The sequence below is a fragment of the Pituophis catenifer genome, unplaced genomic scaffold (genome assembly GCF_029215685.1).
Source record: "Pituophis catenifer annectens isolate HBS135680 unplaced genomic scaffold, rPitCat1.0.hap2 SCAF_7, whole genome shotgun sequence".
Taxonomy (NCBI): domain Eukaryota; kingdom Metazoa; phylum Chordata; class Lepidosauria; order Squamata; family Colubridae; genus Pituophis; species Pituophis catenifer.
The window spans coordinates 59,102,025-59,127,169 of record NW_027256887.1 but is presented as its reverse complement, the minus strand read 5'-3'; the positions used below and the strand labels follow the sequence as shown (position 1 = coordinate 59,127,169).

Here is a 25,145-nt window from a genome sequence, read left to right as displayed (position 1 = left end):
AGATAAAACTTATCTCAAAATATACTTGCATGGAGTATCAATTTTTAAACATTTTAAAACGCAAATTTTGAAATACAGATTGTTCGTCAACATTGAATAGCAATGGTAACTGGAAGAAAAGTGGGAAGTAGCATTTTCTTTTTACTGTTGTATGTTCTATGTGATCAGGGTATTCTTGCAATTGTTACAATGAATGTATACAAACAAGTTTAGTGTTCTTTAGAAACAGTAGGTTCCTTTAAAAAGTATGTCTGGCCCAAACCATATTTCGCTACTTCATAAATACGGAAGCAATTATATACTAGTTGCATCTTATTGTTAAAAAAATCCTATGAAGTCAATTCCTATATTACCTTTTAATTTGCAACATAATTTCATGATAACAATTAGCTGCCTAAAGCATATGTTCGCCACCAAACGATAATTTAGAGGAATCTGGAAATATTAATCAAATTTCATGTTTATTACCAATACATATAAGTAAATATTAAATCTGACCACAATACATACATTTAACTATTCTTCTAGAGAAATAGAATAAAAGTGTGCATATTTTTTCAGGTAACATTCTATTGTTGTAAGCATTCAATTATTTGAATACATATTTCATTTTGATAATCAGTCCCATATAAACTATTATTTTCTTCCCATCTCACTTACTACTGGTATAATTACCGTATTTTTCGCACTATAATACGCACCCCCCCCAAAAGTGGGTGGAAATGCTGTGCGTCTTATAGAGTGAATATTGTGGCGGGGGGAGGGGTTGATGCGCCTTCCACTGCTGCCGCTGTTCGCAGCCGCTGTGGAACGCTGGAGCCTTCACTGCTGAGCAGGGTGGATAAAAATCAATGATTTTTTTTTAAAAAATCAAAAAAATTGGATTTTTTTATTTAATCGGATTTTTTATTTAAATCAGATTTTTTTGATTTTTATTGAATTTATTTTAATAAAAAACTTTTGGGGTAAAAATCTATCGTAAGATAGTTTTCTATTTAAGATACATAAATAATTTAGTTTATTCAGCATAAAATGGAGCTTAGTTATGTAGCACAAGGCTGTATATTCTGCAACACTGGGACTATCGGTAAGTCAACAGCGGGTCAAAGGAGTAGCAGAGATGACAGTTGCTCTTTAAAAATTATGATTTAAATTGAGCTGATTTTTACTAGTGATTTAAATCATGATTTAAATCATGATTTAAATCGACTTGATTTAAATCAAATCCACCCTGCTGCTGAGCAGCTGATTGGCGGTTGGATTGGCCTCTCAGAATACTGCCGATCAGCTGTTCTAGGAGGCGGGGATCACCGCCACCTAGAACAGCTGATTGGTGGTATTCCAGGAGGCTGAACCAACCACCGATCAGCTGCTTGGCAGCAAAGGCTCCAGTGTTCCCCGGTAGGCGCAGCAGCTCAGCTCAGTTGATCGGTGGTGGACTGAACCAGGTGCTGGGGCTGCGATAACGTGCTGAAGCTGACCAGGCTGTTTGCTGCAAGGATGCTAGCCAGATGAATACTGGATGGATGCTGGGAGGCAGAGGCAGATTTCCCCCCCTTGTTTTCCTCCTCTAAAGCTAATGTGCGTCTTATGGTCTGGTGCATCTTATTAGTGCGAAAAATACAGTACCCCAGTAACATTACTGATATTCCTACTGTACTATTACTGAAATCTTCTTTAGCTTATACAGATCCTGATTGTATCTTATCACGAAAAAAAGTTTGTTACAATGATGCAAAAAATTAACACATCAGAATGCATCAACATGAATCAATCTACATGTAATTACACTGTTATATTTTAATCTGCTATCCCTATTACAGATAGTGTAAGAAGCATGTCCACAAAGACCACATGCAGATCAACACGTAACTCTTTCAATAATTATTGATTGAGGCTTCTGTTTGTGGAGCAGCAATAATCTAAAGAATCATACATACATACATACATACATACATACATATTTGGTTTATATGCCGCCCTTGGCCCATAATATCCATACAAAACTTTTGAAGATCGGGATTTCCCCCATTGAAGCTTTCATTTTAGGCCCTGATGCTGCCAAATTGTTGATTTTTCAACGGCTGGACGACATTGATAGACAATTAAATCTGGCAAATGGATCGGGAACATGCTCACCGTTTTGCTCACCGTTTTCCCTTGGTATTGTTCCCTTGCCTCACCCTCCGCCTTATCTCTCCGCGTTACACTCTATCAAACATAGGCTCGCATTTATGAAGGCACGATTTAATGTGATCCCCTCGAATGTCCTCGACAGTAGGATTTCGGGGGGAGTAAAATCCATCTATTGTACATGTGATGGCCGATCCCCGAAATCTCTGTTCCACATTACATTCGTATGTCCCCACTACCGAGACATAAGATCAAGATTAATTTCTCCTATTTCCCAGAGATTCCCTGGTTCACCTGATCTGTTCAGCCTTTATTTCCTACTCCAGGACACAGACCCCAATATAACTCCAAAGGTGGCAAAAAATTTTGCTGCAGTCGTGGCTGAAAAAAAACGAGGGAAGAGACGGGTAACCCCTACGGCAGAAGATCACTAGTATTGACAGTACGGATTGTATCTGTGAAAAACAGGAAAACCCCATTATCTGAGGCAGTAGATGATGTACTGTCACATGATCTATCTATATTTGTAAAATATACTCCCCTCCTATGTGTATTTTAATTTGGTCTCTGACCGCAATAAAAAGCTTACTTACTTACTTACTATATGCCGCCCTTCTCCAGAGACTCAGGGCGGTTTACAATGCGTTAAGCAATAGCTTTCATACTTTTGTATATTTATACAAAATCAGCTTATTGCCCGCAGAATCTGTCCTCATTTTACCTACCTTAGAAAGGATGGAAGGCTGAGTCAACCTTGAGCCTGGTGAGATTTGAACTTGCAGTAATTGCAGGCAGCAGATGTAAGTGGATGTTAATAAGAGTGCTTTAGTCTGCTCCGCCAACAGAGCTCCCTGATAGCTGTCCAGATTACTGTTACCCTACCATGGATAAAGGAAACATGACTCTTTCCGTGTGTGTGTGTGTGTGTGTGTGTGTGTGTGTATCAATCAAATAGCCTTTAATTCTTGTTGGAACTACACTTAAATGATTACTTGCATAACCAATTATACAAATCCCTCAAATTCCTACTTCAACAGAAGCTATGTTTCAAAACAGTAGGACATAAAATATTACAGAAAAAAGCATCAATTGTTTAAAAATAAATAACCAATTACACACATGATAACTTTTTATATCTGATGAACAAGAACATTTTTCTGTTAGCATAATTGTGCATGCAACACTGTGCACAGAATAACAAGTAGATAGAATCAGACTATGTGTGTAGTCGGAAGATTACACTTGGCATTTACTTATGCAGATATTAAAACTTGTTTAGCCACTTTGAATATTTTTATTACAAAACTATGCTAAACTAAATATTATTAAATAAATAATCACTCAAAAGTGCTCTTGGTAATTGATCATACCAATACTGCATTTAAAAACCAGTCCTTTCAACACAAAATAATTTCTCTTTTCTTTAATCAAGGATAAAAATAAAAAGATAAAATACATATTTCACTTCATTTACTATTGCTTGAAAGTCTGGGAAATTGCTATGCTTAAAAATAAATACAAACGAAAGCATGTTTTAAAAACTCTACAATGAAGGAATATCTAATCTTCCTTTTCTAGTGTTTTTTTTAAATAATGTGTATTCTACCAATTACCTTCATTTAAACAAATCTCATTATGGATAGGAACATTGAATCATAAATATTTGTATTAGTCTTTAGAACTGCATATGTGGAAATATACGTCTACAGGTATGTTTACTCCTTTTAAATCTTTTTCTTTGTTTTTGAAAGATTATTTTCTGACTGTTCTGAAAATATGATTCTGCTAATGATCTCCCAGCCACGCTTACCCATGTTTTGTGGCTCCTGGTGTTTTCTGTAGGAAACAAGTTGATATCTCTCTCTCTCTCCCATTTCTGTTTTTCTGTTTTTCCTCTCCCTCCCTCTCCCTTCTTTCTTTCTCTCCCCCTTCTCTCTCATTTATTTCCCTCTGTTCCTTCTCTTTCTCTCCCTCTTTCTCTCTCTTTCTTTCTCCCTCATTTCCCTTTTTCCTCTCTCATTCTCTCCCGCTATCATTTTCTCATTTCTTTCTCTTTTTCTTTTCTCGCTCTCATTTCTCTCTTTCTCTCCATCTCATTTGTTTTCATTCTTTCTTTTCCCCTTCTTGTTTCCCTTTTTCCGCACTCATTCTCTCCCTCCAGCTCTCTCATTTCTCTTCCCCTCCCTCAATTTTCTTTTTCCTCTCAATCTCTCCCTCCATCATTCTCATTTCTCTCCCCTTTTCTGTCTCTTCTTTCTTTCTCTCCCTCCCTCTCATTTCTATTTTTCTATTTTTCCTCTCCCTTCTTCTGTCTCCTTCTCTCTCATTTGTTTCCCTTTCTTTCATTCTCCCTTCAGCTCTCTCATTTCTTTCTCCCACTCTTCCCCTTCTCTCTCTGTTTCTCTCTTTACCCTCTCTCATTCTCTCCCTCCATCATTTTCTCATCTCTGTCTTTCTCCTCTTTTCTCTCTCGCGCATGCACCCATGCACAAGCGGGATACCCTCCTGGTTTGGCGGTAGCTCCTCCTCCCGTTGCTGCCACTGCGCACTCAGGTGAGTAGCTCGCCGTGTTACACTGTCGGAGATCTTCCCTCCCTGCATTCCCTACTTCCTGAGCTGACATGAAGGGGACCGTGGCTGGTGCTGAGCTGTCTGCGAATTACGCAGAATCGCAAAAAGCAGCCTGTTGCGGGCAGTGCAGAGAAAACACAGGGGCGGTTTAGCTGCCCGGCTCTGCAGAGAGGCTCATGCCTTTTTGTGGAGGAGAGCAGGTTGCACGACCAGGTCGGGCCAGTGTCTCAACCGGAGAGCAGGTTGTGCGATTGGGTCGGCAGGGAGCCGCAGGAGAGGGGTCAAAGAGCCACATGTGGCTCTGGAGCCGTGAGTTGCCGACACCCAGCTTAGTAGATATAAGCATATCAGCTGGTGTATTGAGAGAAGGTGTGGCCTAAGGAGATCAACACCCTATATCAAGGTGTGCATAATTATTCGTCAGGTTCTTTTCCTCAGACAAAATGGGCCAAAAAAGAGATTTAACTGACTGAAAAGTCAAAAATAGTAGTCTTTCAGAGGGATGCAGCACTCTTGAAATTGCTAAGATTTTGGGGCGTGATCACACAACCATCAAATGTTTTATTGCAAATAGACAACAGGGTTGCAAGAAACGTGGTGAGAAGAAAAGATGCAAATTAATTGCCAAAGATTTGAGAAGAATCAAACATGAAGCTAGCAAGAACCCATTATCCTCCAGTGCTGTCATATTCCAGAACTGCAACCTACCTAGAGTGCCCAGAAGTACAAGATGTTCAGTGCTCAGAGACATGGCCAAGGTAAGGAAGGCTGAATCCTGACCATCACTGAATAAGATATGTAAGTTAAAATGGCAAGACTGGACCAAGAAATATCCGAAGACAGATTTTTCAAAGGTTTTATGGACTGATGAGATGAGAGTGATTCTTGACGGACCAGTTGGATGGGCCCGTGGCTGGATCAGTAACAGACACAGAGCTCCACTTAACTCAAGACACCAGCAAGGTGGAGGTGTGGTACTGTTATGGGCTGGTATTATTAAAGATAAGCTAGTTGGACCTTTTCGGGTTGAAGATGGACTCAAAATCAACTCCCAAACCTTAATCTGAAACAGGAGATTTATGGTGAAGGAAAACAGTAAACCTCTCTGAACAGTGTCTGGGAGGCTATGGTTGCTGCTGCACAAAAAATTGATCATCAACAGATCAAGAAACTGACAAGACTCCATGAATGGAAGGCTTATAACTGTTATTGAAAAGAAGGGTGGGTATATTGGTCACTGATTTTTTTTTTTTGAAATGTCAGAAATGTTTATTTGTACATTTTGAGTTGTTTATTATTCTCGCTTTACCAGATGCAAATGAGTGAAATGCGCAAATTTTCATTTTTCATTTAGTTTCATAATAATTCGTCTAAGAAATCCAAAACCGCACTTTTACTTCCTTAAATATTCAGGCTTGAGGTTTATTAACATTTTGGATTGACTGAGAGCACTGTAGTTGTTCAATAATAAAATTAATCCTCCAAAATACGACTTGCCTAATAATTGTGCACACAGTGTACTGTCATAAACATAGATAAGATAAAATGAGTAAGAGTGCATATAGGCTCTTAAACAGTATACAAACATTTCAATAGTCATCTATTAACTTGTGTACTTAGAACTGTACTGTATACTAGGAAAACATTTTGTAAAAACCAAAAAAGTTCATTTGACATGAACTTTGAAACTACTCAAATGCTGACTCAATAATAAAGGACTCCCAGAACCTCCTATTTCATTTTAAAGAGTTGTTTTATGTTGGGGGGGGGTCCGTGAAGAAATGTTATGATTTAAATCTTGAGTTAAGTTTTGGGGATCAATGGCCATGGGCTGTGGCCACCAAAGGTATTTGAAGGGGGCCTGTGGTGAAGAAAAGGTTGAGAATCATCGGTCTAAATCATAAAAAACTCTTACACTTGAACTAATTCTCACATGATGACTTCCTCATTCTATGTATTCAAACATACTTAACTAAGTTATATAAGTAGAATTCTTGCACAGAATTAGAAAATCATATATAGAAGATATTTATCATCTACCTAGAAATCCTACACTTTTAAAGCTAATTCCAAGATTTGAATACTAGCTCACTTCCTCCTGCCTTTTGATTCAATAGTCATATAGCTTACTCATTTCAGTGCCCTGAAGATTCCTGACATTGATTTTTAAAACTGCTTTTTCTGATGTGCAAATCAGAGATTCCTGTCTTGCCATCTTCAATCCTTAAACCATTTCCCTCAGTGATAGATCCTTTCAGATCATTATGGGGGACAATGTTAGCAATTTAAGAAGACTCAACAATTGCCTTCTACAAGGTTCTGTACAGGCACCTACACTGTTCAATCTTTGTATCTCAGATATGCCAGCTACAAGGGGATGTAAATTTGGATATACAGATGACTTGGGCCTAGCAGTGCAAGATAAAAACTTGGAAGTTTTGGACTGCCTCCTCTCTGAGGATCTGAAGTCCCTGGAAAAATTATTTGCTGACTGGAGACTCATATCCAGTGTCAGCAAAACAGCATCCATCTGTTTCCATCTCAACAACAAACTCGCCAATGCCACCCCAAAGGCCTATCTGAATAACAATTTACTCCCTTTTGATCCTCACCCCAAATACCTCAGAGTAACTTTGGATCAGACTCTCTCCTACAAGAACACCTAAAGAACATGTCCGCTAAAATCAATACCAGGAACAACTTACTCCAGAAACTAAGAGGATCAAGTTGGGGAGCCTCAGCCTCTACTCTCAGAATATCAGCACTAGGGTTAGTCTATTCCACAGCTGAATACTGCGCCCCTATTTGGCTTAATAGCTGCCACACTGGCAAGATCGATGCTAAACTAAATGATACAATGAGGATTGTAAGTGGTTGCATAAAATCTATTCCTATTTGCTGGCTCCCCGTCTTGAGCCACATTGCACTGCCAGGTCTACGAAGGTACGAAGCCTTAGTGAAGGAGTACAACAAATTTTTGAGAAACCCACTTCTTCCTGTGCACGCTTATCTTCCTCATCTATCAATTGGCAGGCTTAAATCCAGGAAGCCTTCTCTGGCACTTGCTCAACAGCTGTCTAACAACTTTGACATCAACACACAGTGGAAAGCTAAATGGACTGCTGAACCTACCCTCTTTTCAAGCAAGCCATTTCCATCTCAGAAACAGAACTGCTAACAGATGCCAGAGCCAGAATGGGTGGTCAGGAGGTTTGATTTATGAAACACTGCAAATGGAATTATCAAAGGAGAAAGAAAGGGGAAAAAACTTATCTTATATTGATATTTCTTCCAACAAATATTTCACAATATCCTTCTGTGAAATGCAAAGTACATTCTATCTGGAAGTCTTTCTTCTACTCGTCTATAGGATAGAGAGAAGTGTGTTCAGTGCATGTAAGTTGTAAACAAAGGGCTACTGAATGGAAAAGTAAAAATACTAGAAATGTTTCAGTAAAATCTAGCATCCAGCTTTAAATTGTCAGATTATCATATATAGAGCCTTGATAGTACAGTGGTCTACGCACCCTGTTATTAACACAGCTGCCTGCAATTTACTGCTGGTTCGAATCTCTCCAAGGCTCAAGGTTGACTCAGCCTTCCATCCTTTTTAAGGTAGGTGAAATGAGGACCCAGTTTGTGGGGGCAATAAGCTGACTTTGTATAAATATACAAAAGTATGAAGGCTATTGCTTAACGCATTGTAAGCCGCCCTGAGTCTCCGGAGAATATATATATATTTATATATATATATATATTTGATTTGAGAGAGAGAGAGAGAGAGAGAGAGAGAGAGAGAGAGAGAGAGAGAGAGAAATGATAGAAAGCCTGATTTGATTTCTAGCTGATTGGGAGACCTTCCTGGCAATGACAGTTAGGAGGACATTTGTAGAAGCCTTGGACAACTCAACTGATTCTTCAGGAGGCTCTGAACAGTTTATATTTCTTGGAGAAAAAGGAGGGCATTTGTGAGGAGGAAGGGATGGGATACATTAGTAGCAAGTGTAGCAAATAACCACATATGGGCTTAAATTACCATGTACAAAATAATTAATAGTTAATTCAATCATACCAAATAATTGCTGGGAGTTCATATACCAATGAAGATACTATTCTGAGGTGGCATGTATCCTGTTTCTCCAACTGTGGATGATGAAAACAGGGCAAGGAAAGCTATATATTCAAAAATGAAATACAGTCTTTCAAAAACAAAGAGTATCATGTGAATCAATTACTATTAAATAAGCAAACTGTACTGGGAGAGAAGTGGAGGCAGATACATGGAGTGAAATGGCCTATTTTAAGAAAAAAAGTGCAAAAGGAGACATTTAATGATGATACATTATTGAGTTCCTCTGAGCCCTTGTAGATTGGAACAAAATTACCAAAAAAATGTTTAGAGTCATACGTTCCCAAAACATACCCCTTCACCTTAAATATAACAGTGTTGATACTTTGGATGCTGCCATCTTAATGGAACACTCATGTATGATCAGAATTTCCACAATTTAACCATAGAACTCAAAGTATCAGCAGTTTTATTGGGCAGATAGATTTTTGATGGTGTCCAGCTGCACTGGTTGCAAGTTCTACAATCTTGGGTTGTTCTGTATTAGAAGAGAGGGTCCTGATTTTGCATCTCCTTTGGTCATCACTCTTATAGATTGTATACAAGAATGACCAGGAGAAAATTGCCAGGTCTTAGAGATGTACAGCTCACACTAAATACAAGTAGTAAAGTTGCCCAGATTCCCATGAAACCTATCAGACAGCAAAGTGACTGTTCAGTGTTGGAAGGGCAGCAGTTACAAACCTTGAACCATCTGCTTGGGCAATTTCTATCACATATGTTAGGCTACATGGTTCATTATGTGTGTGCATTGGCACCCTGATCCAGTTAATGGGAGTACAAGAAAATTTGTAGCAGTTGTTTAATATACAGGAGATGCTCCAAACCAGTAAGAATAAAAAGGCAGAGGTGATTTCCTACCTGATAAATTAATTATTCCACATTCCAAAAGGATATAAATAGGAAGCTATGCATACTAGAAATTCTCCATCTACTACCATCTAGAAGTCCTATCTTTCTGAATATGTAAAGTTCCAAGGTCTGAATCCTAGCTCTCATCTTCCCTCTTCTTTCAGTCAATGGCATGATGGCTCTTGATTTCACAGCTTTAAAACTCTTCTGTCATCTGTCTCTCGTTTACAAAATATCTTTCTTGGGAATGAATCAGATTCCTATTTTGCCAACTGCACCCTTCTATGAATGATTTTAAAAAACACTTCTAAGCAAAACACAATGCTGGAGATCACTGTATTTTACTTACGTCAAAAGTTGTGATCATTTTATCTGTGTTAGTGTGCAATCACACAGATAAAATGATCATAATGTAATAGTAAATCAAAACAGAAAAACAATCTACCATGCATTCAAAAAGAATGGTTTATTACTGTATTTCCCAAGGGAAAAACTCATTAATCTGTGTAAGCAGATTCATATGTGAGAAATTTCTTAAGATTAGTCTATAGACAGAACAAATTTTAAGCTTATTTTCTATACATACATTTTATGCAACATTTCCCCTTTTTCCACTACATTGCTTCATAATGTGTTCACAAAGGGACTAAAATATTTATTGCAGAAACTGTTTTAAATACCACTCAAAAATAAATGGCTCATCACAACACATACCTGTTTGTCAAAGTAAACTCAGTAAACAAAGTAAAAATAATTCATTTGTCAAGAAATGAATGTGTATGTGTGACACACACACACACACACACACACAAAATCACACTGCTTAAAATAAGCCACCAGAAATATTTTAATATCAGGGATAGGAATTAACTTGAAATGATGGTTTGGGTCAGATTTCCATTATCAAAATATGTGTGCAGTAGCAGCAACAAGCTGAGCGCCTTTTTCCTTTCTTCTAATCAGGCAAGTCTGCTGACGAACAATAGAAAGGGCACAATTTCACATTTCTGTGCTAATGAAGACTAGATCCTTTTGCAAGAATAGTATGAGCTTACCCTTGTCACACTCCTAATGCCCTGGAAACAAATATATTAATCCTTCCGTTACCGAATACACAACTCTTTCTCCCGTTTCCTGAAACGAATCGTACACCCAAACCTTCCCGTTATCTTAGTGCCGAAACCCGGCCTCTAGTCCCTCACCCTTGTCTGAGGCCCGTCCCTAATGGAGAGAGGAAAAGAAAATCGAGACACAAGCCCTGCCAATCACCACTCGGGGCCTTTCTGTTTTTCCGTCAATATGCCTCAGGGAGGTTTCCCTAGCTTGACTAGTAAGCAGCACTTCTTACCGTCACGGGAGGTGCCCATGAGTTGGTCCAGCATCGCGCGCATCTGAGCCTGTGCCGACATCCTGAAAATGCGCGGGGCCCGAGTGGGCCGGCCAAATCCGTATAAACCCCGCCCACAGCGGCCTAGAAGATAATCGAACCTGACGCTGCGGTCGTTTCTCTCAGAGGCCGCCTAAGGCGGAAGCAGGATTCTTTTTTTTTTTTTCCTCTCGCTGAGCTCGGGGTAGTTACAATGGCGCGTGCACCTTCCGTTCTTGTCGAAAAGGAACAGAAACCGCCTCGCGCCCGGCGTTACCTCACGACCGCGACTACCCCGCGCGCCCGACCTCTCCACGCTTGCCTCCAGTGGCGTACGCGCGCTGCCTGGAAGTAACGGACATCCGTGCGCGTGCGCTTGTCTCCCGCCTATACTTACTATTAGTTTCCTTCTGATTGGCTAACCTGGAAACTGAATCAGGCAGGAACGTCGGCCTTTCTGCCTTTGCTGATTGGGTTGACGAGTTCGTTGTTCCTTTAGATTCGCATAGGAGCTGATTGGTGGCTCAGTGTGGTCTCTTTTTGTGACGTAGTTCTTTTCATTTGGATCGCAACGCAGCGCGAGCCTTTCATTTGTTTATGTCGGAAGTAAAAAAAATTCTTCTGGTAATACTAAATAACTTTATTTGTGGGTCTATTTACTAAATTTATCAAGAGAGAAAATATAAGCAGAAGCAGAGATAAATGTTATTCCAAAATCCATGGTATTGGATTTTGTTATTCCGTGGCATTCCAAAATCTTGTGTTCTCCATAGAAACCTATAGATTTATTGTATGATTATTGAATAAGCTTTCACAGGTCACAGTCCACTTCAGATGCACATACAGATAGTTCTCGACTTACAACAGTTCATTTAATGACTGTTCAAAGTTATAACAGCACCGAAAAAAGGGACTTATGACCATTTTTCACATGACCGTTGCAATAGCCACGTGGTCACATGATCAAAGTTCAAATGCATGGCAACTAACTCATATTTATGATGATTGCAGTGTCCCAGGATCATGTGATCACCTTTTGTGACCTGACAAACAAAGTCAATGGGGAAGCCATATTCACTTAACAGCCATGTTACTAAGTTAATAACTGCAGTGATTCATTTAACAACTGTGACAAGAAAGGTAAAATGGAACAAAACTCATTTAACAAATGTCTCATTTAGCAACAGAAATTTTGGACTTAATTGTAGTCATAAAAGTCGAGGAATAACTGTAGTCCTGACACACAGTCACACACAATGGTCCTGGGAAGAGAAGAAGTATGAAAGGCAATGAGAAGCAGAACTGCCTATAATTAATTACTACAAGTAGATCTCAATTAATGAATGAATCCCACAAAATGGGATCATTCACATTATTCAAAGTTACATTTCTGTGGAAAATATGGTAACTGATTCCAGCTTGATGGAAGAGGCAAAATATTTAAACATTCATTTTATATTAGTTATAGTAAAGGATAAAAAGAATTGAATTCAATTGTATGTATAGCAAAGTCACAGAACAATTATAGAAAGCAAAATAAAAACTAAGAATTCTAAATATAATTTCTAAAAGCTTACACTGACAAAAAAATCTTTTGTCTCAAAATATTGTAGTAGAATGAACTACTGTTTTTCTTTAAATCTTTATACATATTCTGATAGACGTATTCTGATATTCTGATAGAGTGTTTTATCCACACCTAACTTGCATATTTCAGTTGAGATTAGGGTCAACATAATTTTTTGCTTTTTGAGCTCTGCAGCTCAAAAGATATTTTCACTTTCTGTGACAGTGCATTTCACTTCCACAGAACTATTTTCCAAGGACTAAGTCATCCTTTTCTCGGTTTTGCATACACAAAATTAGTGTCTAAATGCATTGTACCTGTGTTAGCCTCAATTATTTATGTGCTAGTTTCACATTGACTGAGAAACTGAGTTGCATTATATGTGACCTGATATCATTTACAATTTGCATTACATTGAATACTGAATCATTTAAACTCACACCGTAATCACAAGTTATCTACATTAATAAAGAAGTAAATAATGTATTAGGCTTTCAGAAAACGTAAGAGCTGGATTTTTTTATTTGCAAATTTGTCCAATTATAGTCAATACTGTATCTAGATATTTGGACAGCATGAAATAAAAACAAACTGATTTACAACTGTGATAAAAAAAATCAAACCATGTCTCACTATTATTAAGACACAGATTGAAACTGTGATTGTAAAGTTGAAAGGTGAGGAATTATAAACAAAATCAAAACCTATTGAGCTATCTTCAAAGTGAGAAAAATAAAGTAGCTATAAAACTGGGTAACAAAAGACATAAGAACAAGTTATAGGAAGGAGTTATGTTAAAATACAATTAATTTTAGCTAGCAGTCAACATCTGGTAGCTTTTGCATGATGATACATAAAAATTACCAAGATTATATTATAGGGAGATTGGTGTGAGAGTAATCGATGCAAACTTGGTTTGGATAGGCAGCCTTAAAACATGAGAAAATCAAGGCATTGCAAATCCATCTATATGTTACTAAAACTCTTATTCCTTTAACCTGTAATAGGGTGAAACAGTGCAGCATAGGACAACTTTTTGAACCAAGGTACCTGAAATGGGCTAACGTCCAAAATCCAGGTGCCAAGACTCATATGGAACTAAGATTTTATAGTTTTTATAAAACATTATATGAAAAAAAATCATAAAAGTTATGACATAATACAAAATGTCGTAAAACATTTCCTATGCTGTTGTTTGAATATGCTATATAGTTCAACATGTTTTTTTCAAGGCAGATACATGTATAAAAGTATCACAACTTTTCCAGTAAAGCAGTTCATTAAAAGCTCTGTCATTGTTGAAGGCATGATAAAAAAATATCACTGAAAGGATGATCCAAGGAGTCATGAGTTGTCCAGTCCGTATCCTACTAAAACACTGCCCTTTAACTATATGTATTTTTTAACAGTTCATCACAGGGCAACAATTTTTGAACCAAAGTATTGTACCTCAACTGGACTAATTTACAGAAAGCATCCAAAATCTGGAACCAGTAACTCCTGTGGAATTGAAATGTGGCAAATTTTCTAAAATGTTTTGACATAATATAAATTGTCACAAAATATTTCTTGTGATCAGTTCTTGGTGTTTGACTATGCTATAGTTCCATGATGGCAAACCTGTGGCACGCGGAGCCATTTCGCCTGGCATGTGTGGCATCACCCTTTCCTCTTCCGGGTTTCTGGCGTGCATGTGCGCGCAACGATCAGCTGGCCTTTTTGTGCGCTGCAGTGCCGGAAACTGGAAGAGGTGGTCTTCCATTTTCCTGCGTGAGCATGCGCGCTGGCCAGCTGATCATCGCGAGCACATGTACGCCAGAAACCCAGAAGACAATCTGGCCAGCACGCATGCACCAGAAACCGCAAGTTCATTTTCAGGTGCGTGCATGTTCTATTGGCAGCTCCTCTTCCGGGTTGCGGCCCAGACATGCAAAGCGTGCGTGCTCCCTTTTCAGCACTCGGTGCCAAAAAGGTTCTACATGACTACTATAGTTTAACATGGGTTATTTTTAAGGCAGATAGATCTTTGAATATCTCCCTGAATTGAAGGTAGTATGTTAGAAGCTTTGCTATTGTTGAAGGCATTGAGGAGTGTGGTAAGGAAATAGCTCTGAAATGATCCAACTAGTGACAATTTGTTTAGTGTCTGTATAAAATGAACTGGAAAGACTATATTCAGTGGGTTCCAAGTTGCCTATCATTGCAGGAGCAACTTTTCTTCTTCCACAGAAAAATTAAATACTAGAAATTTTCCTGTACTGCATAGACACAGTTACATTGATTAATGTGATAAAAATGGTTTGCAGAAAATCTTTTGAATTCTAGGTTAGGTATTTCATGATGAAATTGACTTTGATAATTCTCTTAAAGATAATCATAATGTACTTTTCATTATACATAAACATTAATTATCCACAATCCGTGGATAATGTAAGTTAAGTGGTTCAAGCTAGTTTTGCATGACAAGTGGTATATACTTTATCTGCAAAGGCACTTAATGATTGTCAATAATAAATCAGATGGTGATACAGCTGAGGTGACAAAAATGTGGCAAGTCAGATGGTAATCAGAGAACCCTGGTGCTATGTTCGGGGTTCTCTGATCTTTTCTGTGATACTATTTCGTAGCAAGATTTTTGTTGTTAAAATACTGCACTTATTAAGATATAGACCTCAGTTAATAACATCCGTTGAGACTGGAATTACTGTTGCTAAGCACTGTGGTTTGTAAAGTGCAATGTCATATGATCATGTAGTTTAGCAACAGCAATTCCAACATACCTAATTGCCATTGTTAAGTGAATCATTGGCTCTCCCATTGACATTGCTTGTTAGAAGCCAGCAAATAAGGTTGCAAATGGTGACTTTGGAATGCTGCATGTTGTAATTGTGAGCCTGGTAGTGAGTGCCCAAATCACTATCAAATGATTGTGGAGACATTCTAATGGCTGAATTTAACGGATTGAACAGTTACTGAATGAGTGGTGTAGTGTCCCAATCCTGGAAAATTATCTTCCTAAAGGAATCCAAGAATTCAGAACAAGTGCTGTGCTATATATTATATTGCAGTGATGGCTAACCTTTTTGCCATTGCGTGCCAAAAGCAGGGGGAGCATGGGAGGGGGGTCGCGTGCATGTGTGCCCACACTCATAATTTAATGTGCCTCGCCCCCACGCATGCGCGCACGACCCCCCCCTATGTTCCCCATGCTTTTGGCATGTGATGGCACAGTGGGCCCAGTTGGCCTGTTTTTCACCCTCCCCAGGTAGCAGAGGCTTTTTTGGGAGCCTGGGGAGGGCAAAAACGGACTTCCTCACCCCGCCGGAGGCCCTCTGGAGGCCGGAAACAGCCCATTTGCTGACTTCCAGTGGGACCAGAATGCCCAAAAATCAGCTTGCCAGCGCACGTATGTGCACTGGAACTGAGCTTGAGCAATGCTCGTGTGCCCACCAATATGGCTCCACGTGCCACCTGTGGCACGCGTGCCATAGGTTTGCCATCACGGTTATATTGTATATGAAACATAGACACTATATCAAGCTAGAAATGTCTGTATGGCATACACGCATTTTTATTTAAACAGACCATTTTGAAAAAAAATACAGCTCAAAAATTCTTATGAAATAGTTAAACCACATTTATGGTTCCCATCCCTTTCCTCCAGGCTGTTGTGGTAGTTTAAATCCTACAAGTCCTGCCATTATGTCTAGTGATCGTTCTCCTTTGCCATGATATTCCTTATGTAGTACTAAGTGTTCCCGGATACTGTGCAAAAGACAGAGATAAGTAGCAGCCTGAAAATGTAAGTCATGCTGGGCTTTGCAGAGTTTTTCACTGGTTACCTGGAGTCAGAGAAAAGACATAAGAAACGGTATTGTTTGAGTCTAATTTTCAATTCAGATAAAATACATTTTTAGCTTACAGTAACTTGAGGCAATATGTGTGTGTCCAGTAAAGCTGCCAAAATGTTCACTTACATTTTTATTCATTTTTTCATATAATCCTATCCTAAGGAATAACACAATCTTACCTTGTACATAGACTTTCCCCATGTGCTCTGCATTATAATTTCATGTCTATGGAGATTCTCAGTCATCCAGGTCATGGTTGTCCCGAAGGTGCTTTTTCAAGAGGCAACTGGACTTTCTGGTTTTTCTTTGAAGACGTTTTTTCAAAGACAACTTCAAAGAAAAACTAGAAAGTACAGTTGCCTCTTGAAAAAGCATCTTTGGGACATTATAATTTCATGTGACCAAGATGGGAGGTAAGGTTTAAAAAAAACAACCCTTCCAAATTGCCTGAAATAAGCCTTTCTCAGCAGCTTTTTCCACTCCTGCAATGTAACGTTCCACATGTCAGAACTCCATAACTGCAACTCCTCTGCCTACAGCACAGTCCTCATTCCATTTGCTATGGCCCTCAGCTGCCATTCTGTATTGCACGGGTCTCCAAACCAGGCAGCTTTCAGGCTGGGTGGGGGATTCTGGAAGCTGAAGTCCACAAGTCTTTAGAGTTGCCAAATTTGGAGAGGCCGCTGTATTGCATTATGTTCAAACGATGCAATGCGTTTAATATCTTGAAATTCACATCGAACACAATGGGGTGGGGGAGCAGAAGAGAACGTATAGCAAGTCTTTTCATGAAATGGCTTGAAACCTCTTCACAAAAACTTGCTATCCTACGCTGTAATAATTTAGCTCTAACAGTATCATGAATCAGTACAAAATTATCCTTTTAGTTAACATTTGCATAAAAGCCCAGGTGCCTAGTTTTAGGATCACCACAGCTTCGCCAGTCCCCAAAACAGAACTTCTAAAGCTTAGAGAAAAACGCCATATTTCAAGACAAAAGAAGCAAGCCGTTATTAACGCAAAGCTCGGGCAGATTTCGAGTATCAGCACCGGAATATACATACCCGATGGCAGCGGAAAGCTTCCTTCAAGTAACGATATGCTGCCTTGTTTCGGTAAGAGACATCGCTCCCTCCTAAAGCATAACGGAGCTCCTTCGATAAACCACGGAAAGTGCGAAGAGGCGACCCGAGAGACGCCATTTTGCTTCCGCTATTGGAATGTAATATCCAGCCAATCAGAGAGCCCCTCTTTCACCCAACGCCCAATCAAAAAGAAAAGCTCTGGCAGCTTACGAGACCAACCGGGCCTTTCCTGATCGTGTTATTTTCACCTTCAGTTTCGGAGCATCCTTCTAGAAGCGCAATATTTGAGCGGGACGCGAGCATCTCAGGCGCGATAATCTTCTGTTCCTGATGTATTGTAACATAGTTGCTATCGGTCCAGGTATCGGAGCTTCATCTCATCCATTAGTCAGGAATAATGATATAATGGAAAGCATGAAATAATTAGAATATATCGACGGATTTCAGACCCGTTTGAAAGCAGCAGGAAGGCAAGCAAAGCTTTGAGCCTTTTCTTTCAAAGCAATTCCCTGCTTTATTTGGTCCTTGAAAGGGTTCGTGTCGGCCCATTAGAAGAGCTTTCCGCGACCCGCTACTCTGGAAGTCGTATTTTAGCTGAATCTGCGGGGGCCGTAAGTGGTTCCTAACATGCCTAAAAGCGAGATTTCAGCAAAAGATTAATATATACTATTTTGTTGATAGACATTCTGTAATAGGGAGACTAGTCCCTTAAAACGGCCAACGAAATACATTTTATACTGAGCTAATTATATTCAGTGCTCCAATTAGCCAAAATGTATTTTTTAAAAATATTTTTCTTGCTCTATTAATTAAAAGAAAGAAGTCTTCACAGAGCATTGTTTTTACTGAGCCCCAGCATTAGTTACTGTCTTGTGGATCAGCAATTTCCTAGGAAAAAAAAAAACGGACATAAGATCAAAATACACAAACCACCCCAGATGGGACTCGAACCCACAATCCCTGGCTTAGGAGGCCAATGCCTTATCCATTAGGCCACTGGGGCTACCACAAGCCAACTTCTTCCAATCATCTAGTTAACATCACAATCTTTCGTATATTAGTCCCACCCCCTCCAATCGTGTTAAATATTCATGGCTAGTAGCGCTCAATGCTTTAAACTTCCGAAATCAAGTCATAGATGTTTATGCAGTGCACGGTACACCGTAAGAGTAAGACCCGTATGAAACTGGATTCAAAAGCTTTCTACCAAACCACCTGCATTACTTTGACAGTGGATATTAGAGCAAAACATTAACTTGTCAATTTTGTTCAGGTACCGATTTGCATATAAGTAGGAATAGATGTTCGAGGATGAATTGTAATAGAATGTTTATTTCTTTGTTTCATTTATAAATGGATTTTAGAAATGTCCTTATATTTGCTGCATTTGAACATTTCTCAGGTATCACCAACACTTTCCTAGGCATGGTGTAGCCTATCTTCTGTCCAGGTTTTCAACATTTGGCGTACTCGATATGTATTATTAGTTATTAATCCCACCTTTTTATATTTAATTGAATAGGCGAACATATCTAATATTCCAGCTATTTTCTCCATAATAACCCTGTGAGATGAGTTAGATTGAGAAAATGACTATAATCAATTTTTCCTCTTCCTGATAGTTCCCCCCCCCCCCCAATTTATGTATTGGTCCATAATTCATATTATTAAATAGTAAAAGAGTAAAAAAACAATAAGAGCCAGAAGTTTAAATTCATTCTTCCAGTTAAGACTGCAAAAAGGTAGTGATACAAATTATGCTATATCCTATAGCCAAGCATTACTGTCCTTCAGTCACAGTGCACTAGTTATGGTTCTTTATAAATTTAATGAAAGATTAGTGCCTTCTCTAGCTTTCTTTCTCCTCTAATGCAGCATTTCCAGCTGGAAAAAACAACACCAATTGTTCTTCATAATGTATGGCAGAGCAGAACTGGGAGACCCTGAGTATATATGCGCAAGATTTGAAACCAAAAGTTTAATTCTTAGTGAAATGTGTAAATCAACATAGAGGTTTTGGCACACAAATGCTAGGCCTTCAAAGGACTGAAATTTTCTTGTTCAAAAATTATCTGCCTGACAGAGTGGTGGGGCAGGGAATGACGTAAAGTGGCATGAGAGCAAACTGACAAAATTCCTCTTTCTCATCCCTACAGATGGTTTTTTTTTCTCCAGGGGAATGTTGGTCTGGAAGATGCCATCTGAGAAATTGGTCTAACAGAATTGAGCTTGCAGACAACTGACAGATCTCCTACATCTTACTGACCTGTGGATCGTTTAGCAACCAACATGAACAGAAAGCAGGATGCTCCCAGAGTGCAATGTATTGAAAAATATCTGGAAAAAGTAATAGAACAACTATATTATTTTCACTTTATAATCAAATTATTTTCTAGGCTAAGGCAAGAACTTTTTCAGTGTTTCACAGCTTCTGCACGAGTTGGTTAAGAAGTTAACTGATAAGTGAAGAATGTCCAAGTGGTCAGCATGCAAATCTGACCAGAGGAATGCCAAGTCATGCTAAAGTGGTCAGCCTGCAAATTTTTGCCAGAGGAATGCCAGTCATGCTAAAGAGTGACATTCTTGTATCCTAAACTATCTTGACTGGGTGTCTGTGCGTGAAATACTTTAAAGCAACTGAAAATCTGTAATGCACTTATTTGCTATACAAGCAGCAATAAAATGTGCTGGAATGTTACTTACTATCAGGCTAAATTGACCAAACTGCCAGTAACTTTCTGAGATTTTTTTATTTTATGGGACTGCTAAATTTTTGTTTAAAAACCAGATATTTTCTTCTTCCAGAAGACTAGTACCCGTTGGAAATATGGAGCCCATGCATTGCCTAACTAGTACTTTCTAGTAAAGCAATAGGCAGGCAGATGTCTCTGTAAAGCCAAACATATGGTGTTGCTTACAGCCAAAGCCAAAATGGCCAGAGTGCAGTCTCTGCAATTGCAGAAGAGAGGGAATGATCACAGAAGCCTCAAGTGGTCAACAGGGAGTTGGGAAAAGATGAGAAACATTTTAACAGTGGAGCAGCTAAAGAGAACTTTGGGTTGCCTCTAGAGGAGGAGTTTCCAACCTTGGCAACTTTAAGACTCTGGAAGTTGAAGTCCACAAGTTTTAAAAGTTTCCAAGGTTGGAGACCCCTGTTCTAGAGTGGGCTGGAGATGAGATAGAGATGGCATTATGAAATCCTTCCTGTTAAAAATAGGTTACCTATTTGGTTAACAGCTATGGAGAGTCACAAGAGTGTGAACCAATTGGTAGATTGGCTGTATTTAAAATTATGGCTCTTCCAAAATAAATACTCATTTTAAAACATTGTGGACATTTTTGATAATATAAATTGGTAAAAATTTTAAGACCTCAGAATCTTTTATTCAGTTATTTAATATGCCCTCGGATCCTGACATTTAATAACTACAGTATCTTACTTTATAAACTCAAGCAGCATTGAATACATCAGATGATTTCTTAAATACAGGAGAATCCTATAAAACATTAGATATATAGGGAAACGTCAAGAGCCTTGATAGTACAGTGGTCTACGCACCCTGTTATTTTTTATTATTATTTTAAATTTATATACCGCCCTTCTCCCTGAGGACTCAGGGCGGTGTACAGCCAGAATTAAAAAAAAACATAAAATACGGACTTCCGGGTTGGCTCCGCAGCACCATTGACGGTCTTTTTAGACCGCCGCCCCCGTGATTCCGTTGAGCCGTTCTGACAGCGTTAATCAGCTGTCAAACGGCTTGAAAATCTCCCCTTCGGGAAAAGAAGGGGAGGAGAGCAGGTGGGTGAGGGTAGAGCTCCCTGAAAACCCCTGGATTAATTCCAGGGGTTAGGAGGGTGAGAGCTCCCCATTCAGCCCACTGAAGCTCCGGATCCGGGGGGACTCTGTTTTTTTTTTACAGAGCTAGGTGTTGCGTCCAATTTCTGCTGCCAAACAGAAGATTAAATGATTTCAAAAAAGCAGGCGGAACAGAAGCAGGAGGACAAGCTTTTTGCAAGTATAACACTTAACTCCGGGGATACAATGTTTCTAATTGGATTTTCTGAGCTGGAAGTTAAGATGGCATTTCTTTGTTGCGATTTTAAAAGGGAAAGTTAGAAAAAGTTTTTGCTAATAGACTCGTGCTCAGAGACTGGCTTTAAGTTGCTGGAATAGATTTTGAAGAGCTGTTTGGGAAAAGATTGTTTATAAAGAAATTGCTGAATGCTGCTCAAAAGGATGGCTCTGACTTTATGATTTTATGGTTGTGGGAAGAAAGAAAATTTCTTTAAAATAAAATGGCTTCTAAGAAAGGAGATCTTGAAAGTGCTGGATGCTATTTGGAGGTGTCAGAAACGAAACAGTTGTCTGATTTACAGAGTTGTAAGGATTTTGATGCAGAACTTACAGAATTTATAAAAGAAGCCATGAATAATCATACTGCAGCTATAAGTAACCAAATAGCAATTCTTAAAGGGATAACAACAGAAATGACTGAGGAAATCAAAACAACTACGGAGCATGATGACAACTCAGGAGATATTGCAGCAGAGAGGGTGGAAGAATTTTCTCAAGAATTTTCGAGCTTACTCTCTGCTCTTTTCGGAAAAATTGATAGAATCCTTCAAAATTATGACTTGGTTTGGAAAAAAGTAGTAAATGACCAGACTTTCGAAGTTTCAGAAGATGAAGGAGACTTGTCAGTGGCTTCTATACATTTAATAGAAAAGAAACAATTGAACTTTTCTTCACAAACTCTTGACAAACTTTGGTTTTACAGACGAAGGAATGAACTGATTTATATAAGCATGAAGAGGCGATTTGGGGGCTCTAAATCAGAGGAAACTTTTTTAAAAAGGGGACAATTTTTGCAGTTATATCAACCTCAAATTAAAATGAAAAACCTCCTCAAAATAGAAGTAGGAGGGATGCAGAAAGATTGGAAAAAATATAAAAAGAAAGCAAGAATGGAAGATTAATCTTTTCTTTTGGCTTTGTAGTTGTTCTACTCATGGTTAAAAATGATTATGTTGTAGGTATTATAACTACTGAGGGGGGAAAAAGTATAAAGTTAAATATTGATTTTTAAATATGATGTACTAATGGTTGATTAATCCTTTTTGGTTTTTTAGTTTATGTATTAATGGTTAATTATGTTGTTGATTATCTTTTAAATTTTAAAAATTGGAGGGAGGAATAATGAAGGGGGGAAATTTAGAAACTTAAAAAATGTAGAAATTTAATTAGTGAATATCTAAGGTTTATTTTTTGTTATGAGATTTTAAAATAAGAAACCAAGAATGGAAGATTAATTTTTTTTTTTTTTGGCTTTGCAGTTGTTCTATTCATGGTTTAAATTGATTATGTTTTAGGTGTTATAACTACTGAGGGGGAAAAAGTATAAAGTTGAATATTGATTTTTAAATATGATGTATTAATGGTTGATTAATCTTTTTTGGTTTTCTAGTTAATGTACTAATGGTTAATTATAAAAATGTAGAAATTTAATTAGTGAATATCTAAGGTTTTTTTTTGTTATGAGATTTCAAAATATCTGAACTTTGAGAAAAGTAGGAGGGGGAAAAATGTTTTTAGGTTTGAATGTTTAAGATTTGTTAATGGTTTTAAAATTCTTAGAGTTATTGGATTACATGTTACTTTGTGTTTATATAAAGGGAGGTTGATGAAATTGTAAAAGGGGAGTTAAGGGGTCTTGGGAGTTATTAAATCTTGCAGTTAGCTAGTTTATTTTAGCGAATGTTTGGTGAAATCTATGCCCTGTTTTTGTTCTGGGAAGTCGGGGGTGGGGGGTGGTGAGGAGGGGTTGAAGATTGAGTTTACCAAATTGATTTTTTTTTCTTTTTTTCTGATGATAGTATGAATGATTGTTTATATTGTATACTTGTTTGATCAGAAAATAAAAACTTTTTTATTAAAAAAAAAAACATAAAATACAAATATTAAAAACAATTAAAATATATATAAATTTGGCCCAAAATTAAAAATACAAACCAATTAAAACATTTAAAATTTCTTCTTAAGCCAGCCCGGCTTGCTGGAAAAAGTGGGTTTTAAGGGCACGGCGGAAGGCGCTAAGGTCTTGGATTCTCCTTATCTCTGGCAGCAACTGATTCCAGAGGGTAGGTGCCCCCACAGAGAAGGCCCTCCCCCTGGGGGTCACCAGCCTGCATTGATTGGCTGATGGCACCCTGAGGAGGCCCTCTCTGAGGGAGCGCACGGGACGATGGGAGGTCGTTGGTAGCAGCAGGCGGTCTCGAAGATAGCTAGGCCCGATGCCATGGAGCGCTTTAAAGGTGATAACCAGCACCTTGAAGCGCACCCGGAAGACCACTGGGAGTCAGTGCAGCTCGCGCAGGAGCAGTGTTACATGGGAGCGCCAAGCTACTCCCATCACTACCCGCGCTGCTGCATTCTGGACCAGTTGGAGCCTCCGGGTGCTCTTCAAGGGGAGCCCCATGTAGAGAGCGTTGCAGTAGTCAAGGCGAGAAGTGACGAGGGCATGAGTGACTGTGCACAGGGAATCCCGATCAAGAAAGGGCCGCAACTGGCGAATCAGGCTCCCCCTAGTTACAGCTGTCAGATGTTCCTCCAAGGACAGCTGCCTATCCAGGACTCCCAGATTGCGAGCCCCTTCTGTGGGGGCCAAAGACTCTCCCCCAATAGTCAGTGATGGAGTCAACTGACTATATCGGGATGCCGGGAGCCACAGCCACTCAGTCTTGGAAGGGTTGAACTTGAGCCTGTTCCTCTCCATCCAGATCCGCACAGCCTCCAGGCACTGGGACATCACTTCAAGGGCATCATTGGGGTGGCCTGGGGTGGAGATGTACAGCTGAGTGTCATCAGCGTACTGGTGGTATCTCACCCCAAAGCCACGGATGATCTCGCCCAGCGGCTTTACATAAATGTTGAACAGAAGGGGCGAGAGGACCGATCCCTGCGGCACTCCACAGATAAGAGGCCTCGAGGTCAACCTCTGCCCCCCTGCCAACACAAACTGCGACCGGTCGGAGAGAAAGGAGGAGAACCACCGCAACACGGTGCCTCCCACCCCCAACTCTTCCAGCCGGTGCAGCATGATACCATGGTCGATGGTATCAAAAGCCGCTGAGAGATCTAACAGGGCCAGAACAGAGGAGCAGCCCCTGTCCCGAGCCCTCCAGAGATCATCAACCAACGCGACCTATGACGTTTCCGTGCTGTGCCCAGACCTGAAACGGATCTAGATAAGATGTTTCCTCCAGGAATTGTGGGAACTGTCGCGCGACCACACTCTCAACAACCTTCGCCATAAAGCGAAGGTTGGAGACGGGACGATAGTTGGCCAATATTGCCGGATCCAGGGACGGCTTCTTGAGGAGAGGCCTCACCACCGCCTCTTTCAAGGCAGCGGGAAAGTGGCCCTCACTCAGCGAAGCGTTGATAACACCCTGGAGCCAGCCTCGTGTAACCTCCCGGGAAGCCAGTACCAACCAGGAGGGACACGGGTCCAGTAAACATGTGGCCGCACTAAGTCTCCCCAAAATCCTGTCCACATCATCGGGAGTCACAGCGTCAAACTCCTCCCAG

At 39.4% G+C, this 25,145-nt stretch overlaps 1 protein-coding gene and 1 non-coding gene across 6 annotated transcripts in view; both read right to left on the bottom strand.

Annotated features, from left to right (window-relative positions):
* The window catches only part of LOC139319263 (putative RNA-binding protein Luc7-like 2), a 54,147-nt gene extending 36,466 nt beyond the window's left edge, over positions 1-17,681 (bottom strand). Inside the window, exons 1-2 of one of the 5 annotated variants that reach the window (XM_070947048.1) lie at positions 17,534-17,681; positions 16,342-16,460 (exon numbers count right to left, since the gene is read on the bottom strand). In XM_070947048.1, the coding sequence (XP_070803149.1) occupies positions 16,342-16,460; positions 17,534-17,671 (257 nt within the window). In that variant the 5' untranslated portion in view covers positions 17,672-17,681. Of the gene's footprint in view, positions 1-353; positions 413-2,427; positions 2,445-11,033; positions 11,421-16,341; positions 16,461-17,533 lie in introns of those variants that run through there. The other 4 variants (XM_070947045.1, XM_070947046.1, XM_070947047.1 and 1 more) reach the window with 4 other exon arrangements.
* Positions 17,682-18,484: 803 nt separating this feature from the next.
* Positions 18,485-18,557, bottom strand: TRNAR-CCU (transfer RNA arginine (anticodon CCU)). The gene has a single exon. It is a non-coding gene; the product is annotated as a tRNA-Arg (tRNA).
* Between the last annotated feature and the right edge of the window lie 6,588 nt (positions 18,558-25,145).